At 38.3% G+C, this 21,368-nt stretch overlaps 1 protein-coding gene across 1 annotated transcript in view; it reads left to right on the top strand.

The window, feature by feature from the left end:
• Positions 1–21,368, top strand: part of ABCA12 (ATP binding cassette subfamily A member 12) — a gene marked incomplete at both ends in the record, with an annotated part of 179,106 nt that overhangs the window by 10,827 nt on the left and 146,911 nt on the right. Inside the window, one exon of the mRNA XM_082840648.1 lies at positions 1,500–1,593. Within this exon, the coding sequence (XP_082696774.1) occupies positions 1,500–1,593 (94 nt within the window). The remainder of the gene's footprint in view (positions 1–1,499; positions 1,594–21,368) is intronic.

Genomic DNA, 21,368 nt, shown 5'->3' with positions numbered 1-21,368 from the left:
TAAACAGTCCTGCTAGTTAGGTAGGGTGGTGTGCATTTAGAATTCCTCTATTCCATGTGTGGACCATGGACAGAAGCATCAGCTCACCTACCTGGAGCTTGTTAGAAAGAGATACAGTACCTCCAGCCAGCCACAGATCTACTGAATCTGAATCTATGTGCTTACAAGATCCTTAGGTGATTTGGTACGCACATTAATGCTTGAGAAGTGCTTCTATAGATTAGGCTGTTGAGCCTGTCTGGGAGCTTTTAAGCTGTGGTTAAACTGAGTACCTTAGGATTCCCCAGATCGACAGTCAGCTTCCTCCATTTTCTAAAACTTGCCCTTAAACCCAAAGTTCTAAGAATTTCGTGACAGATCTGCCAGCAAGGAGATCAGTGCTGATAGAGACACATGGAGATTTTCATGGAAAATTTAGGTTGGGAGTTACTTAAGGATCAATAGTTGAATGGGTCTAGATTGTTTTGGAGAATTGAAGAGCCCCAGGCAGTAGTTTGAGATTTGGCAGAAGCAAATCGTCTCTGAAAAATGGGGGAAGAATGAGAACAAGTCTGACTGCATAATCAGGTAGAAACATAGTTTAACTATAGGCACAGTTAATGTTCTTGTGAATACATGTTTTTCACTGCTATGGAACCAATTTTATAGATATGTAAAATATGAAGCAGATAGTGTCTTATGAACTGCATCATGTTTACATGGGGAGGAAAGCCACTCCTGAAGTGTCTTACAGTGAAATTCTCTAATAGAAATTTCAATGTAATATACATTTATCGAACCTCTATTCTATACCAGTGGAAATTCAGGGATGAATTAGACACTGTTCTTGCCATAAAAGAATTACCAGTTTATTTCATGAGCCAAGCCAAAAAAAAGATATATTGACAAAAAGAGTATAAGTTCTATAATAGAAGCAGACACAAGATACTATTTATAGTGGTTTGGAGGGGGTTGCATAGAACTTTAAGTTTCTGTTTACTCTTTTACTTGTTGACTCAACCATTCATTCATTCATTTGTTCAACAATGTTTATTGAGCCATTAGCCAATGTCACACACTAATCTTTATGCCTGAGCGTAGAATGCTAATATTGGAAGTGGTAAGATACATCTTAGTTGAAATTAGGTTGGGTTTTATATGCCCTGTTTAGCACGTTGAGCCTTATCCAACAAACAACTGGGAAGCTCTAAAAGATTTTCAAGTTAGGAAGTTCCTGATCATACTTGAATTTGAAGAGCATCCTTCTTGGGACAGTCATGAAAGGTGACTGGACAGGGGGCTTCAGAAGGTTATTTTAAGATTTTAAACCTGGAAAAATCCTTCTTGTGTTTATTTCAGGGTTTCTTGCATTTTTAAAACTCTCTCATTCCTTTCTTATTAATAATATTTTCAGGCAAATATCTGGCTTGTGTTGGAATTTTATAGTATAATGTACTTCTTGTCAGGTGTTTTGGTTTAGCAATATAATTAACATTTTTTTTTCTATCATTACTTTGCAGCTTTGGACACTGGTCTTGATTTTATGGCCAGTTACTATTTTCTTAATTTTGGCTATTACCCGGACCAAATTTCCTCCAAAACCAAAGGCAACTTGTAAGTAAATGAGATTTGTTTATTTCCCTAACTTTTGGATTCTAGTTAAAATTTATTTTGCTACCACTTCAGTGTTTTATTGTAAAATTTATTTTTCTGAGTAGTGTTCCCACTTGGAAGTGTTTGTATAAATGCTTAGTATGTCTTTTCCCCAGTCTTTTGAATCAGTAAGAAGTTGAGCCTGTAATATTTAGCTAGAAAAATATAAAGTATGTAGGAGCAAGAATATATTTTAATCTTTAACTATAAAATTTTAACTCATTTAGTGTTCATCTCATAAATCCCACCATAGTGTGTACACCACAAACAAGCAGCCATCTCAAACTTAGATCATCCTTTTCTTTTGTATCATAGCAGAAGCCATAGAGTGGAATTTGATCAACTGAACAAATGAAATCCAGAGTACTATAAAAATCTCATCTTTCTTCAGGGCTAATTCATGAATGGTGCAATGTATCAAAACATTTAGTTTAAAAGAAGATTATTTTCCAATTAGTGTTGTTTCAGTTACATTTAGTCATTACCAAGTTATAAAATGGGCACAATGCCCACTCAGTTCGTGATTTCTTTTGGATCTAGGACGGAAATGCAGAAGAGACTCAGAAAAGTCTTCAAAACTGAGCAGGATGAGACTTTTAACCCCAATGATGTGACCAGTATTGTTTTTGCTTTTGTTTTTAAACTTCGGAGTCAGTTTTCTTAGGAGAGGAGTAAAGTCAGGTCAGATGTTTCATGTTTCACAAAGCAGCCATCTCCTAAAAAGCTTCCTGTAAATCAGATTTCTGAAAACTCAAATTGTATTTCAGATAAATTATGGTAATCCACCAAATAAAAGAGCACTATGCCGAATTATTTGTAAAGAGAATAATGAGCTAGTGACATTTTAAAGTAAGCACAGTGCTTTTCAATCACCCAGCCCTAAGAAGTAAGGTGAGAGCCGTGGTGGAATCTACTTGAATTACATACAATATGATAATTCAAAAGAAAGTATCAATTCAGTTAGTGTGAAGCATTTAAACTCTTGGTGCTAGAACAAATAATTCCTTACATTTGAATTGCACCTTATCATTTCTAAAGGACTTTTGCTCAAGTGATTATGTAGAGTTATTGATGAGATTTTATTAGGTTGTTTATAAAAACAGCATAATTTTGTTCTCTTCGTATTGTGTGTATGTTAGTTCTTTATTATAACAGATTAATTCCATTGTATACTGTTGGAATTTATGTATTCTTGTATATCTTAAATAACATGGACTTCAGAAATAATGCATTCAGCACATAAGGACAAATACTCTTTGAACTACTCTAGTTAAAGATGCTAATTATCAATTTGCTAGCGATAGTAATAGGAGTTTGTTAGCTCCTTTCAACAACTTATTTTCACCAATTTCTTGTTCTTAAGGATTTTCCAGTTATATAAAGTTCCTTTTCTAAAACTTCTAAGAGAAAAATATAAGGTGTGTGAGTGAGTAGTCTTAAACCAATTGATGTTACCCTATAGGATTTAGAGATTCATGGGGAAAATCATGGAGAGCTCTTATAATCCCTTGGAAAAGCCATGTGACAAGTGCTTCACAGACCAAATAAAAGGCTCTGCAAAACACACTATCCAAAAGGAAATGAATAACCATTTTTTACTGTGAACCTATTATCATACTCTAGTAATAATTAGCTTAGAAGCAATTATGTTAGTGGGTAGGAGGGAACAAAATTATAGAAAAGTTCAAACATTGAAAGTATTTTTGCTATTCTCTCAGACCGTGTAAGACTCAGTCTAGAAAATAGTTTATTGGTTTGTTATTAGAACTGAAAGGGACCCTCTCACTTTACAGATGAGAACACTGGGACCCAAGGAGATTTTAATTTGCCAAAATTCAATCATGTGGGATAAGAGAGAAAGGTATTGGAAACCACCTTTATTTATTCTTTGTCCATGAGATTTGTGTCATATCTTACCCTCTTACACATAGAGCCAAATACAAAGTATGTCCAAGATTTTAACTCATCCTATAATCAGTAGAGTATAAAATGTAATTTTATAATTGGAGGTACTATTCTGTAGAGTAATGTAGAGAATCTAAAACTAGTATAGATGCAGTTACTTTTTTTTTCTTTCTTGTGGTAGAGAGAGAATAACTTCAAAATGATAGTTTGGATTTAGGTTTTTTAATTCTGTTTTTTTAGATTGTTGTTTTTCTTTGTTTCCCACATCTATTATACTGGAAGATTCAAATGAGCTGATAATAATCATGATAAATATTTCTTGATCTCATACTATGTAATGGCTGTGTTCCTCATTTCACAGTCAAGAAAACCAAGGCACAGAGAGTTTAAGTAACTCATTAAAGATTGCACAGTTAATAAGTGGTGGTGTCAGTATTTGAACCCAGACAGTCTGGCTCCAGAATCTTGTTTTAAGCTCATAGGCTCACATTTCTTACATCCAGTAGTCAGCACTAATTTTTCATGTTTCATTATTTAGGTTTTGCAAAAGTAGACTAAAAATTAGAAAATAGGAATATAAACTCCTTCCCTGTCTCTATCATGAAATAAAAAAATATGGGGAAGAAGTGGATTCTGATGTAGGTATCAGACTTATCCTAAATATTATTTTTTAATGTGGAATGCTGCCCCTGTTTGACAAATTCTGCATGCATCATTGTAGTTCTAGAATCACAGAAATCACATCCTGCTTAACAGAGTAAAAATCCTTTTTGGACTTCAGTGACTTCTTCAGTACTAGTTGGGCAATAGAGAAATGAAGATGAAACTCCAGACTACACCCCAGCTGAAACTCAGCTATGGTGAGAATGGGAGTTGTCATCCCGTGGGTGCATTCTGCTCCCAGATTAGCCAGGCAGGTATGTAGGACTGGTAAATCATTCAGAGCAAATATAATCAGCAACTCAAAGGACTCCCTCCATAGTCCTTCTGTTGGGCCCTGGAGAAGACTGGATTTTTGGTGAGTAAGGAAGCTGCTGCAGTCCCTGCCATGGTGAGCACCAGTCGGAAGCAAAATGCTTACTTTTGGCATCATCTGCCTTCATTTACTCCCTTTTGTGTTGCCACCAACAGCTTAGGTTAACTTGCCCCTGCAAATAATAAGTCCCAGGTAAAGAAAGCTTTCCAAAGGCTGGCAGACAGGCCCAGATACTTCTTGTTCACACGGAGAAGAAATGGGCCTACGCGCCAGGTCTGAAATAGTTCCAACCGCTTGTAATCTCTGCAGGCAGTGGCTTGTCAAGAGGCAAGCTTTAAAAGCCAAAATATTATGCTTAGGAGCAAAAGCAAACAAAAGCAACCCAAACTCCCAAATCCCACTGAGGCTAAGCCAAGCTATAATGTGCAGAGAGTTGCTTCTGTCTCCTTTCAACACGTACATACCCACGAAAGTGCAGGCAAGCAGTTCCTCAGTGCTGATTACTTTACAAGACCTGCCCACAGTGAAATAAGTGGCCTCCCAAAAATGTAGTATTGCCAACGAGAAGTCACATTTTTATGAAGTTAATGAGAAACAGTGTTTTTTAAATGGTTGAAAATGCCACTGAAATGGAAATTGTACTGTACATATATAATCATGTGCTGAATTAAACTCAACTGTCTCGAGGCTGTCACTTTCTAATACCCCTGCTCCCTCAGAAAATAGGAAATTCAGCCAATCCCACAGCTGAAAACAGGGACTGTTGGAAGGCAAGGGAAACTGCTAACTGAATGATACCTAAATTTGTGTTATCACAGGGTTAAACTGAATTCCACCCATCCACATGTGACTCAGCAGCTTTGGTAAATCCAAGGTCATCATTCCTGACACGTCTTTGGCTTCCAAAGCATACATTTTGTCTTCATGGATGCAATAAAAATAATAATAGTAGTAAACATTTATTGACAACTTGACCATCGGCAGACACTGTGCTAAGTACTTTGCATATATTTCCTGAGTTAAGACTTACATCATCTCTTTGAACTATGTAATGTGACTATTCCTATTTTAAAGGTAACAAAACTGAGGCATAGAAATGTTAAGTAATTTACTAACGTTCACATAATTACTATGTCCTTGAGCCTGGATTTTAACCACAGTTCCCTCCCCTCCCCCAACCCATACAGTGAGTTTTTCCAGGTCACAAATGCCAACAATGGCAATCCTAAGGCTCATTTGAGTTTACCACCTCTCCAGTTTCTTCCTCATACCACCTGTTAGTACTGTCGGAGATCGAAGATGGTTGTAAAAGTGAACTCAGTTGGTTCTTCTGTTTGTCAGCAGCTCTAGGAAAAAATGTGAGAAGAAGGATTGAAATTATTGATTACTTATTGAAATTATTGATTACTTGGTGTCTTGTGGGATCCATGGGTGTTGTTATACCTACGGTATCTGAATTGTTAGTGGGAAAGAGCCTATGAGGCCCCTCACTGGTGAAGGCTTTGAAAGCCAGAGGAGTGAGGTTTGTTCTGGCCCTGCTCTTGCTCTGACTTTTTGTGTGGTGTGTTTTTTGTTTGTTTTGTTTTGTTTTTTTGCGGTACGCGGGCCTCTCACTGTTGTGGCCTCTCCCGTTGTGGAGCACAGGCTCTGGAAGCGCAGGCTCAGCGGCCATGGCTCACGCGCCCAGCCGCTCCACGGCATGTGGGATCTTCCTGGACTGGGGCACGAACCTGTGTCCCCTGCATCGGCAGGCGGACTCTCAACCACTGCGCCACCAGGGAAGCCCTGTGTGATGTGTTTTTATGAAAGTGAAGGCAAGTGCACAAGGATAGAATTCCGGGGTGTACCATGCTCTCCAGAACACTCATGATTTAATAGTATTAGTTGAGAGACCCATGGTAAATAATATCCTTTTGTATGTTGATTGGCTAAAATTAATGTAGGCTTTTTCTGGGAAGATCAGAACTCATCATCACTCATCTTCTGCTCGGGATTGCCCCATCCGATTTCTCCATTCTCAGGTGTGCCAGCAACACTAGGTAATCTCTCAGGTTAGAGACATCTGAGTCATCTTGACTCCTCCCTTTGCTTCACCTCCCAAACCACTATCCTTCAAATCAGAATCCATCTTGCGAAATGCGTCCTGGAGTTATCCCTTCCCTTCCATACTTCCTGCCACCGTTTGGTTCAAGATCTCAGTTTCATGCCTGGATTTCTTCAAAAGGTGTATTTTTATTTGTCTATTTGTTTTTTATTTGTGTTTTTTTTGTTTTTGGTTTCTGGAAGCCCTGCCTCTAACTCTTCCCACATTTTATCATCAGATAATCCCCTAAAATACTCTTTGGGTCAATCAGATTTCAACTCCTCTTTGCCTCACTTTCAGGACCTTCGTAATTAGGATTCATCCAACTTTCTGTTCTGAAGTATGATGCCTGTGCCTAAAGAAACTGTTTCTGAAAGTCTTCCACACATCCCATGCTCATGGCTCCCCCCACCATTGTCTATTAAAAGACAAGCTTACCCTTTCGCCTTCCCTGGTCATTCAAACTCCGATTATTTCTCCTTTATATCTTTCTTGTGGATATATTGGCTACTAATGAGTGGTCTTTGACTGCTTTATGCTTTAATCTGGACTCACTCATGGACAGATAGCACATTAATAGCAGAAATCACATCATAACATCACACTCTGATCACACTCTTGTCAGATACAGCGTAATTCTTAACATAGGGAACAAAATAGGAATGCTATGTGTTGGTCAGAATTTGATACAGTTTGAAAAATTGATATGGATTATTAGATTACAAAATTCATCCAGAGATGGATAATAAAAAAATCAGTGTAAGTCAGGTGGGTGAAGGACAACAAGTTAGCTTGTTTAGGGTTTGATTTTTACTTCTCTGACCCAGGTAAACATGACTGTGCTATCAAAAATGTCTATAATGGTAATATTAGGAAAAGAAAATGGATATAAATCTCCCTCACTCCTCCCCAGGTAGATTTACTTGGGAATTTCCCTCACAAATTAATAAATTCTTGTGAACGCATATGAAAGATTTTTGTGTGGGAGAGACTTACAGTCTGCTTCTTGTTTAAGTTCCAGAAATGTTGGAACAGGTTTTTTTTTTTAAACACCTTTATCGGAGTATAATTGCTCTACAATGTTGTATTAGCTTCTGCTGTATAACAAAGTGAATCAGCTATATGTATTCATATATCCCCATATCCCCTCCCGCTTGTGTCTCCCTCCCACCCTCCGTATCCCACCCCTCTAGGTGGTCACAAAGCACCGAGCTGATCTTCCCGTGCGATGCACTACCAGATATAAAATAGATGATAGCTAGTGGGGAGCAGTCGCATTACATAGGTGGTCACAAAGCACCGAGCTGATCTTCCCGTGCGATGCACTACCAGATATAAAATAGATGATAGCTAGTGGGGAGCAGTCGCATTACATAGGTGGTCACAAAGCACCGAGCTGATCTTCCCGTGCGATGCACTACCAGATATAAAATAGATGATAGCTAGTGGGGAGCAGTCGCATTGCATAGGTGGTCACACAGCACCGAGCTGATCTTCCCGTGCGATGCACTACCAGATATAAAATAGATGATAGCTAGTGGGAAGCAGTCGCATTGCATGGAACAGCTTTTGAATGTCAAAGCCAGAGTCCCATCATTTACTTCTTCCATCAGTAAGTCAGTAGTTAACTGTTTTGGGGAACATTAGTGACCCTTTAGATGACAACCCAGAGGTAAATTCTGTGAAACTCATAGAAGCCGAGGACTGGGATTGCCTGCTCCAGCGCTCCGGGCAGACTTGAATGGAGCAGGAGGAAAGGGGACGTGAATACGGCCCCGCTACACTTGTGCACAGGGACGGCCACAGTTCCTGCTGGTAGTTGCCCATCTCCCTGACTTGGAATTCTGCCATTCTCTCATGCAGTGCAGATGGGCACACCCTAATGCCACATAACATGACAAAAGGATTTACCAACTAATTCCCTCTTAGGCTTAGTGCACAGAGTTGCATCAGAGAACGGGAAATACCTTGAAGTACAATAACAATTTAACAAGCAGAAAGATAAAGCATAAAGAATAGCTGTTGATTGCCCAGTGGAGGATTTTGTTTTTCTGCTCCTTTTGCTTCATCCCTACTTTCGATGATCTACCTTACAAGCTTCCCACAGGTGACTGACTGCCTCACTGAAAGTGGCTCTGGGAGTCACATGCCTTCTCTTTTTTTACGCCCTTTCCCTTTTCTTCCCTTTATAAAGAGCAGAGGAATTCCTGTTACTGTCAGATAGGAACCTCTAATATCCAAGCCTGTCTGATAAATACAGATAAATAAATGATTGCTTATAAAATTCTCACAAGTATAGTAATGTCATTTGCTGAGGTACCACTATCAGTTGATGTTTCCAATATACCCTTGGAGCTAAGAGGCTGATTTAACAAAGTAATTTCAGCCAATTCCTTTTCACTTGTCAGAGAACATAGAGCCCACACACAGGCTCACAGGTGAGGGTCTGGCTTCATGGTTGGCTGTGTGTTTTCCTGAGTGACTGTTTTATTAAACCTTCCTCTAAGCACCACCCAGGAAAGCTGGCCTACCAGACCTTAGGCATTTTATGCTACTCTCGCTATTCAGGTTTTCTCATTCTCTTTGATCAGGTCATATCATGTCCTTTGCTTAGATAAATGAACCAGTGTATTTTTAGAGTGAAAGTATCTCTCATGGAAGAAATGACACAGCATACAATATTGGCTTGTCTCAGGTCAGTTAGAATTTCATTGTGGGTTAGAATTAGAATGACCTATAGTATTTTCACATTAAAAAATAAAATCTTTGTTTTGGTTATATATTTATGTATTTATGCTTATTTATAAAATCATTACCATCGTGAGAGACAATGTAGGGGCTTAGAGCACAGACTAGAGATGCAAACTGCCTGTATTCACACATAAGCCCAGGATACAACTCCTGGATTCTTGGAGCCTCACTTTCCATATCTGTATATTGAAGTTAATAATAGCACCTACGTCATAGAGTGGTGAGAATTAAATGAATTAATACTTGTTAAATACTTAGAAAAGTACCTGGCACATAATAAGAGCTACATTAGTGTTGGATATTATTTTTTATATTATATATGATATAATAATACATATAGAGTATAATATCAATAATTGAGTATCACTGAAATCATCTAGGCTCTCATTATTTGATGGATAAGAAAACAGGCTCAGAAAATTTAAGACACTTGATTAAGGTTTCACATTTATTCTTGCCATTGTCACATATTTAAAAGGTATCTCATGTCTGTGCTGATCAAGAACGTCATGAGGACCCAGAGCAATCAAGTCTATAACAGACTATGTATCAGGAACTAAAATAAGTACGCAATGCAATAAATTCCCCAGTGGAGGTCGGACCAAGAGCAGAAGCAGCAGAAAAGATGGAATCCAAGCAGTTTTACCTGGAATCAGGGCTAGGGCCATGGGGAGGCAGATACAAGGCAAAATTTGAGGGGTTAACAAAAGCTCAGTAATCAAGATCAATCATATTTCAATACAATATTCTAAAATATAAAAATTAATTTTAAAATTCAGTATACAAAATACCAAAATTTTAAATAAAGTCAAGATCAGTATTACTGCTTTTTCTTTTGCCTTGGGCTCCGGTGTGGCTCATATAGCACTACCTGGGATATCAGGAAAGGTTTCACAAGGAAGTTCTGTGTCTTAGCATGATTCTTAAAGAATGAGTAGGAGTTTGTCAGCTAGACAACTAGTGTCTTTGCATTCCTAACAGAGAGCAATCAACATGAGTGAAGACATAGGACATGAAAGAGTTAGATGTGCCAGAAATTTGGAGTTTGCTTTGTCTGAAAAAGGAGAATGTTTATTGTGAGTGTTGGGAGATGAGGCTATTTGGTCAGTAGCAAAAGTATTGGACTTTATTTTGAAGAGGATGAGAAGACATTGGAACTTTTGAGTAAATTAATTTTGTTTTAAAATATTTATCTCTTTTTCTGACCATAGAAATACATGCTCGTTTTTTAAAAATTAAGTAATTTAATACAAGGATTCATGTTGCAAAAAGGAGAAGTCTCCTTGCCTTCTAAAATAATATAAGTAACATAATCTTGCCTTCTAAAGATAACCATCGTTAACATTTCAGTGTACATTTTCTCAGACTGTTTTCTCTGCATATAACACACACGCACACACACACACACACATACACACAACTAAAATTCGAACATCGGGATCAGATAACATTTTAGAAAGAGTTCCTACAGCAGAATGAAAGAGGGTTTAGTAGGAACTGGTGACTGGCGTGGACACAGAGTTCTGGTTTTAAGACTCGCACTTCAGTTTTCATTTTCACAATCTCTTGATTACCCTGGAAATGCTAGGGGGCTAAAATGTCTGTAGACTTTTCTATCACAGCTGGTGATTTCCCCAGAATTTTTTTTAACACTGCCTCCTTCAGTTCTTCATTTTCTTTCCAGATTTTCAAATCCAGATTTCTTTAAAGAATAATTACTCTTTATCATATGGAGGTCTTCCATGAACAACTAGCTATAACCCTCTAATTTCATACTGTCCAAATGAGATTAACACAATTTAGGACAAATCTGGGAGTGGAATTGCAGCTAACTAAAGAGAAAGTAATACAGGAATCACAATATTAACAGTGCTTTTTCTCCTTATCTTTTCTCTATCTTCATGATTTACAAACAGATACACTTAACCACTCGACCTTAATCAAAATCATCTAAATACACCTGTTGAAAGACATAGATTCCAGGGTTTTGCTGTAGGGTTTCTTTTTTTTAACATCTTTATTGGAGTATAATTGCTTTACAATAGTGTGTTAGTTTCTGCTTTATAACAAAGTGAATCAGCTATACATATACATATATCCCCATATCCCCTCCCTCTTGCGTCTCCCTCCCACTCTCCCTATCCCACCCCTCTAGGTGGCCACAAAGCACCAAGCTGATCTCCCTGTGCTATGCGGCTGCTTCCCACTAGTACTGTAGGCTTTCTGAATTGTCACCTGGTGATGGTGATGGAGAAGGTGTTGATGAGATGCTGAGGTGATGAGGTGCTGAGGGTAGTGAGTGGGGTGGAGTTTAAAGAACTCCTTAAATGATTCTTATGCAACCTAATGTTTGAGAGCTATCTTTTTCTTTCTTTTTAATTATTTTCTTATTTGAAGTCAGTTGCATTTTCTACTAGCTCCCTACTATTGAATGAATTTAATTCTTTGAGTTATTTCATGGAAGAATTTGCTTTCACCCTGTTACCTTGCAGCCATTGCCAGCATTCTTTGCCTCATTTTAGCACTGAATCTTTTGCTGTAATCCTAAGGATGTCCAAAGATTCACCATTTTTCATGTCTTATGTTGAAGACAACATTTTCAGGACAGTTGAGGAGAATGCCTTCTCTCAAAGAGTACCATCAGATTGGTGACTAAGGAAAGAAGTGTTCATATTTCCCTGAATTTTTCTGCACACATGTTTCTCCAAGATGATTTCATGGTTAAGTTACATGGCCTGGGGAACCCAGTTCCACTGAAACAAGTGTTTCACACTCTAACATTGCATCACTGTGCTGCTAGTTTCGTAAATATTAGGAGAATGAGAAAATGTCCAAAAAATCACTTCATTGTTTTGAAATTGCTGCCCTCTGTGGAGATGCTACAAAGATGCTTCTGGAGATTCATATTCTACAAGACATGCCTAGAGCTGTAACAAATAGGCCTGCTCTCTGCCCTTAAGATGCTTACAATCTAATTGTGGGGGGAAGAAACACACACATAAAAATTTACATGCCATAATAGATGAAAAAATATAACTAAAGTAAAAGTGTTAGATATAACTCTTAGCACAGTGCTTTGCACATATCAGAAGCTCAGACATTTATTGATTATTTAATAGCGACATGTAATAATAATATAAGTACTTAGGAAAATAAGTAGTATTAAATAAGCAGCATTGGTGACAAAAACTACTGGAATTTTAAAAAAGGAAGAGATTGCTATGAATTAGCATAGTCAAGAATTACCCCAGTACTTGAGCTTGGAAGGAAAAAAGATTAATATGATGCCTATGCAACAAGAAGATATGTGCCCTTCAAGAGTTAGAAAGGTCAGGATTAAAAACTGGGTGAGGGTAGGTAGATTGGTTTGGCCAAAGTCGAGTGTGCTAAAGAGTAGAGGAGATCAGGTTGGGTGGGGTGTGATCATGTAGGGTTTTTAATACTAGACCTAGATGTTTGGATTTTCTCCTGTAGTAATAGAAGCATTGTGAGGAGGTATTTAATTTTTCTTTTTCTGATATGGAAGCTAAACTAAAGGAAGTTTGAAAGATTTTCTTCCATAATTGTTTACATTCATCCAGATGTTTCTATCACAGGCTATATTAGTTATCTATGGCTCTGTAACAAGTTGCCAAAACTTAGTGGCAACAACAGTAAACATTTATTATCTTCCAGTTCCTATGGGTCAGAAATTTGATAGTGGCTTAACTGTGAGTTTTAGCTTCGAGTCTGTTACGAGATTGCAGTCAAGGATTTTGGCTAGGGTTGCCTTCATATGACACCTTGACTAGGGCCGGAAGATCTGTTTTCAAGGTGGATTGCTTATATGACTAATGAGTTGGTACCAGTTCAATTAGGCCTCAATTGGTGAGGACCCTCAGCTTCTTTCTGTAGGTTGCTTCAGTGTCCTCATGACCTGGCAGCTGCTTTGCCAGACCAAGCAATACAAGAGACAGTCAGATGGAAGTTATCCTTTTTATCACCTACCCTCGGAAGCCTCAGAGCATCATTTCTATCATGTTCTGTTCATTAGAAATAAGTCACTAAGCCTGACACATATTCGAGGGCAAGGGAATTAAGCTCTGCCTTTCAAAGGAAAAAGTGTCAAAGATTCTGTGGACACATTTTAAAACCATCACATGGACTAACAAGAGCCAGTGATACAATAATAGTGTACATGAAACATGCTTGAAATATCCAGCCCCATCACAGCAGAGTCCTTATCTGTTTGAGGCCATACTGCATTCCTTGCACCTGGCACAGGTGCCTGCACATGGAAGCATCATTAAATATTTTTTGAAGTATTGCTATTTTGTAGATGAAGATATTTATTTTCAGAGATTTTAGTGACAGATCTCACTAAGTAAGTGTTGAAGCCAAGATTTAATTTGGTCTTACTACCCAAATTCTCTTTCTACTCACCATGCTATCTGTCAGACAGAATCACTCATCTCTATTAGAAATGCTCACTTGCTATTGGCATAGCTAACAGAACCACTCTCTGGAATATTACCTGGCATTTAGTAGTCACTCAAGAAATGTTTGTTAAACAAATGAACAAATTTAGTGCAACAATACATGAAGACCTGAGATACGAAGAAATCTGTTCAGATTTACTGACAAGTCAATGGAAAACTGGGGAATACAGACCAGAATGCTTGCTTCTTTCACAGGTTATTATTTTATCATATTCATTGAAAGGACATCGTGTCTAATGTATAGAAGTTAGATACAAAAAATATAGGAGATGTGGAGCTCCTGTGATTTGAGAAGTTTATGATATGATGACTCTGCATAGGATTCTGTGTGGAATGAACTTTGTATCATTGTGCCATTGTTTTTTAAAATTAATTAATAATTGCTTTACAACGTTGTGTTAGTTTCTGCTGTACAACAAAGCGAATCAGCTATATGTATACATATCCCCTCCCTCTTAGACCTCCCTCCCACCCCCCACCCCACATTCCACCTGCTGTATAGCACAGGGAGCTCAGCTGGGTGCTCTGTGTGCCATTGTTTTGGATACAGTCTTTTTAAGAGTGGGAGTGGATTAGAGGGGAGGAATAAGTGTGGTTCAACTGGAATTCCTCTCATATGAATAGCATTATGCTTTGATATTTAACCCACAGAGGGAAACAAATGAATTCGAGAACAGCATGGCATACCTAAGCTGTCACACACCTCTCCACACAACTCTAACACTGTTTACTCTGGCAAAATTTTGTACCAAAATTGAACCTAATCTGCACTGAATCCTGTTAGCTTTAATTAGCTGTTTATAAGATTGCATGCTAAGCAGAGCTCTGGAAACCAGAAAAAAACAAAAACAAACAAACATAAACAAAAACCAAACACACAGAACTTTGTTATGTAGATTACATTCCTTTCAGCAGCATGCCAAGGGCTGAAATTTAAGGTCTTTATTTTGTTGAATCATCTTTAGTTTTATGCAGGAATTTAGCATTAAATATATAATCTGGAGGGTAAATATAGGGACCAGTGAATTTCATAGGCAGGCTTAGTTTTGGGGTTATTATGAATTCTGTGTTAGCATTAGGTAATGTAGCCAAACCTTCAGAACAATAAACAGTCAGTTTTTCTGCAATGTTAATGCAAAGAGTATCAAGTTTAAGCTCAAATTAAACCTAAAGCAAATGAACAAGAGTGGGTTTAGGTTAATCTCAAACATTAGGAAGGTTACTTAAGGTATTAGAGCCATGGTTCTGGTGCCTACTTTTGTTACATAGGTTTCTAGACATCTAGCTGTGCACAACCCTTGAACACTCAGCCATTCGTTAAACAAAGCCTCATTTATTATAATGCTATGTGGAATCTAAAGGAGAACATGGGATTTTTAGATAAAAACATCAATAATCAAGTTGTGGGGACCATACCTAACCCTAAAACCCATAATCTGTTGCATTATCAACTTTGATGGCAGGAATGAAAAACCACAAATGCATTAAGATTTGTTAAAAATTACAATCTTTGCGGGGTGGAGAACTTAGCAAAGCTTAATGTTGTAAGTAGGACTTAAATTGCATCCTGAGGAAGACAAATAGGATAGTTGGATTTGCATGGAAAGAATGGGAAGTTTTTCAAGGGAAGGAAGACAAGAACTAAGTCCATGGTGGTGGGAAATATAAGATGAATGGTCTTATTTTGCCTCAGGGAAACTTCCCTGAACCTCTACACTAGGTTAGTTTTCACCCCCATACCACCCTTCCTTTATCATTGTAATTTACTATGTATGTTTTTATTTGGTGTTTGGATCCTGGTCTCCCTTTCCTGTGGCCTATGCCTAAGCCTGTCTTTTCCACCAAACAAGAGCAATGCCTCACACGTAACAGACACTCAATAGATAAATAAATGTCCCCTCCCAATTCCATTAGATTCTACTGAGAAGCGATTTTGAATGTGTAATAAAAGACCAAGGGACCCAGAGTTTCAAATACCAGAGTGACGATATTGGGATGTCTTTAACTGCTATGCAATAAAGAGTGACACATGGTAATAGGAATATGGTGCTTTGTGTATATTAATCAGATAGTGTGAGAAGACCAGATCAGAGTGAGGAAGGCTGGAGCAAGAAAAAGAACTGCACAGTTACCAAAATTATAAAAAGTGTCTAACACAATTGGAGAAACAGAAATGGAGAAGAATGAATAAGTCTTAAAAATGTTGGGAAGAGAGAGCCAGTAGGATACAGTAGAGATTGGGAGCATAGAACAACAACTATAACAATGATCCCTTTTAAGTAATATTGCCTTTAAATTCTTGTAAAAATCCTGAGAGATTCATGACTGTGATTTCTAGTTTGCAGATGAGAAAATCAAAACTCTCAGAGAGGCAAATAGAGCCTGATGACCAAACCCATGGACCTTCGTTCAGGGTGCTCAGTTCAAGTCCCAGTTTGACCTTGAGAAGTCACTTAACTTCTCTGAGCCTGTTTCTTCATCTGTAAAATGTGGATAATCAACGTATCTACCCCCTAGCATCTTGGGGAGAGTTAAAGTAACACATCTAATATGATAGCATGTCATAAGATAGTTTGTGATAATATAAAGATGTCTGTAGTCTGTAGAAGTATGCGGTAAGTGCTCTAGAAAACATTATAATTAGATGACTTGCCCAAGATTAAACAGCTATTAAGTGGAAGAGCTTCAAACTTGAACCCAGATCTTGTGATGCATTTGTTATGCATGTCATGTTGCTACTAGGAAAAAAAAATTAAGGCACAGGGATAGAGCTACGAAAATATCGGTCATTTACTATCCACAAGGACCTATCTATTTATTACAGTCCATGCTTTAAGAATCACTGATCTGGTGTTTGAGACAAAAAAAGAAATCAGTGGTTCTTATCTTAGTTCTGCTGTTCTAAATTATCCTAAGATTTGAGAAAGGAAATAAATTGTGCTTTGGTTTGTAAACTTATGTGCTGGATCCTATATGTGAAATTGTGCCAAGAGCAACACACTGGATAAAAATCCTCTTAATGCCAATTAGCCCTGTCATCTGTAGCGGCAACCACTGTGAATGGAACTTGTTTCTCTTTGTGAGTCTGCACTTGAGAACTGAAGGCAATAAAGATTGCTACATAAACTATTTATAGTTGTGAAGCCAAGTACATTTTAATAGAACCAACATTTGAAAGAATTCTACTCCCTCCAGTAGACCCTAGATAGCAATCACACAGGAGAGGTAAATTGATGAGAAGATGTTTTCTGAGAGCAGAAATATTCAGAGGCTTTATGGCCTGCACGCTAATTTGTAAAAGGGAGTCTTTGTTTTACTGTCACATCCTTGCTAGTATTTGTCTTGGTTTTCTTGAACATAGGGGTTCCTAATAGTTTTAGAGTAACAGTCACTCTTTTCCTTTTGACATGCTCTTTTCCCATTCTCAGAAGAAGGAACATGAATATCATGAAACAATAAGCAAGAAAAGATTATATAGTTTATAAGGCACCTATGTGAGCATAAGTAAGTCTTGAAAAAAACAAAAAAACTTGAGCCATAGCTAAAAACAATCCAGTCAAACCAGAGCAGATATTAATTCACTTTAATTATTCCTATCATATCTCTGGATTCCTTAATTATACAATGGAGGTCTGAAGTACCAAACCTTCTTTGAGTGTTCTGACCAAGATTTGATCCTTTTCTTTTAAAATTCTCAGCTCTCTTAACTCTTTCAGTGTGCATGGCTCTTAGCAGATGTTCAATAAATATTTATTGGATTGATGGATATATGAATGCTTTATGGAATGACTAGATCAGTGCATCACTGAAGTTTCCCCCAAAGCATCAAATCCCCGTTCCCTCATTTGAGAGCCACTGTGTCACATCACCAGCATCATTCAGCACGACTGATGACAAATGCATGATCATGACTAGGAGTTAACAGGCTTTTTTCCAAGAACACCTGTCTTCATTCTCATTGCCTTTTCCTTAATGAAATACAATCTGCCTCCTCCCATTTATTAAAATTCTAGTTTGGTCTGATGGCAAATAGCCCCAAACTAAGCCTCTGACAGTTTCATTTCCAAATCTTCCAGTCAAGTCATGATAAATGAATCTAATCCCATTCAGTTCTAGCTATTGAAATGTAATGGTTCTCATCATGTTAGACTAACCCAATTGCAATACCTAAAGAAAGATAATTAAGAAATGTGGGTTGTTATAATTGTTCAACAAATCTGTTACTGCACTCCTTACCTTCCTCTTCTTTCAGACTGACCATTTCATGATGTGGGGAATGGATCTACACACGCTTTTAGTCGCCGAGTCCTCTCAGTTTTTCCTTCCAGATGTCTTTTAACAAATGTCTTCTGTCTCCACTGCCACTGTCACTGCCTTAGTTTAGATCTTTATCCTGTTCCTTTGCTCTGACTGCAATAGCTTTTTATCTAGTTTCCATCTCCCTGACCTAGCCCCTTCAGTCAGTCTATCATTTATACTGATGCCAATTATTTTTCTAAACACGTATCTATTCACGCCTCTTCCTTGCTTTATATCCTTCTGACTCAACATTACTTTCAAGTTAATATCCATACTATCGCATGCCCCCTAAGTCCTTTTATGATCACGCCCTGACCTAACTCTTCAGTGCCATCTCTGGCCATGAGCCTCTCCCCATCACTCACAGCCACGTACTTCACACTCTAGCCACTTTCAGTGAACTAAAATAAATGCTGCCATAGCATCATATAAGGGGTCCAGAACATTCAATCATGTAAAATGCAGGAGCCTGTTTTGCAGGGATAATGAAATGACCTGGTGAGCCTGTGCTTTACATCTGAATTCAAGTTATTGCATTATCATGGGATTGTATTGTACTCAGACTCCTCAAGGGCTTTCTTACCTTTATGCCTTTGCATATATTATCCTCTCCCTTCCCTGTCATTCTCTCGGCTCGCTCCAACTTGTCCTTCAGAACTCTTGGCAGCTACCACTTCTCTAACTAACCCCCTCCTGTCCACATTACCTTCTGCCTACAAATGGTATTAGGAGTCCAAATTTCATACTTCAGTAGCATGTGCAGGGCATGACCCCATCATCATAGCAAACATTATGCCAGTTGTAATTGTTCAGACACATGCCTGTCTCTTTTCTTTTATCTTCCTGAACCCCTCAACACACAACACACACACATGCACTTGTGTGAGCACACACTGATAAAGTTTGTATGCCCGTTTAGCGTAAGAATTTTATTTTCCATATCTATATATGCTTCTAACACCCAGCCCAGTGGCAAGCACAAAGAATAAATTTGTGATCTGAATGGAACCAGAATATCTGGATTTGTAGTAAACCATTTGAATAAATATTTGCTACTTTGTGTTTTCCAATCTGTTAAGAATATTCTAAGGCAGTTTGGCCATTCCTGGTGGTTAGGATCTTCTTGGTAGGCATTAATAATTGTCTGCTAGCTTGAGATAAATGAGCACCGTGGGGTTCCTCCCCCACCACCTTGCTGGCAGTTGGTGTATTTGTAATGAAAACAAGTCTTGTGGTTTGCCATCCATAAAAACATTTATCAGCAAGCATGCACGAAAGAGGTCACACGAAACTGTTCGTGAAGCTCAGTGAAGTCGCAGCTCTTTGTCCTTGCAGGCACTCTAACGAGGACCTTGCAGGCATGTGCAGCACTCCATTTAGTAGCAGTGGGCATTAGCCCCGGAATCATCTAGTGGGTGTCGGAGCCCAGGGCTGAAAGGAAATGCTAGTCTACAGGTGTGCTGATTCTTAGACCCTGTTCACGTAAAGGTGGAAGTGCATTTTCAATATTTCTAGCCAAGCCACATTAACTTGAACAGCATTCATTTCATTAATGAAAACGTACTTCTAACACCCCTTATGCTACCTAACACATTCCAAGGCTGACTGAAGTAAAAACAGGAGAAGCATTGCCTCTGCAAAATGCCACCCTGGCTCGGGTCCTCCTAGAGTTTCTCATTTAGATTTAACTATCCCAGGACTGTGTATTCCTGAGTTGGGAACTTCAAAAGTTAACTAATAGCCTCTGGATTTTAGATTTGAATTAACTTCAAAAGTTAGATAGTTGCTAGGTTAATTTTTTTATTATTAATTTATTTTATTTTTGACTGTGTTGCTGCACATGGGCTTTCTCTAGTTGTGGCGAGCCGGGGCTGCTCTTCGTTGCGGTGCGCAGGCTTCTCATTGTGGTGGCTTCTCTTGTTGCGGAGCACGGGCTCTAGGTGCGTGGGCTTCAGTAGTTGTGGCGCACGGGCTTAGTTGCTCCAAGGCATGTGGGATCTTCCCGGACCAGGGCTCGAACCCCTGTCCCCTGCATTGACAGGTGGATTCTTAATCACCACGCCACTAGGGAAGTCCTGCTAGGTTAAATTTAATGAACACACTTAACCTACTGTATCCTCATGTATTTAAAAATATAGACTATATAATATCAATTAACTCTTGGATCCTTTGATGAGACACAGTGGTTTCTGCCAGCCCCCTCCTAAAAATGGTGCACTCTAAGTGCTGCTGACAGCAGCGGATTCTAGGCAGAAGGATTGGTTATAGCTGAACAAACACACTCCTTTCATAACAAATATTTCCCTTTCCTTACTCTCCCTGTTTTGCTATCAGTTGTCCTGTCTTCAATCCTGGTGTTCTGGTTCTTCTGCTACCATTACTACCTTTTATGTTTTCTATTAAAATTATATAGTGGTCTTTTCACTACACTTGGGGTCTGTCAGTTACATATTTGTTAATTCTCCAAGTGCCTACGTGCTTAATTTCCTTGTGGAAGCAGAATGATGCTTTGTTAGACATTTCTCCCCTTCCTCCTCCCTTCTACTTTCCCCTCCCTAGTAACCGTGCCCAGCACAGTTACTTACACATATGAAGTGCTAAAATGTCTATAGGATGAATAGCCAAAGAAGGGAGAAACTTAAAGAAGGGAGAAACTCATCCTTGTGTATATAATGTTAAAATGAAGAAGACAGAATTGCTACATATAAAAACAAATTAATTTAGGCCAGGTCGTATTGAAGTAAATCCCATTATAAAAATATTTATGTATGAGGAATTAACATTTATTGTGCCCAGGACTGTGGTAAATCTTTTACATACAACATCTCATTTAATGTTTACAGTATCACTCGAGGTAGATGCTCTTGTCTCCTTTTTGTCCCTAAAGAAAAGAGGAGGTGCAATCAATTGGCTAAAGTCATGCAGTGGTGAAGCTGGAGCTACCATCATACAAATCCTTATTATAACCTGTTGCCAAACATATTTAGAAATCTTGATCTGGTTCACTTAATTTCAATTAATATTTACAACAGTGAAAGTCTAGCACATCTGAAGCATGGGGAACTCATTGTAATTGAAATTTGGATGTTAGAGCGTTAGCTTCTTCTTTAGGCAGCAAACACTCTGTTGTTTATTTGTCCATTCAACTATATTTTTTCAGCTCCTACTCCAACCATCCTATCTATATATGGCATGATATACACATAAAACCTTGCCAGTAAGGCAAATTGACCTTTGTGGAGAA

Source organism: Leucopleurus acutus (assembly GCF_964270905.1).
Source record: "Leucopleurus acutus genome assembly, chromosome: 6".
Classification (NCBI taxonomy): domain Eukaryota; kingdom Metazoa; phylum Chordata; class Mammalia; order Artiodactyla; family Delphinidae; genus Leucopleurus; species Leucopleurus acutus.
Note: the sequence above shows the minus strand (reverse complement) of the source record. Positions and strands in the feature narration are given on the sequence as shown.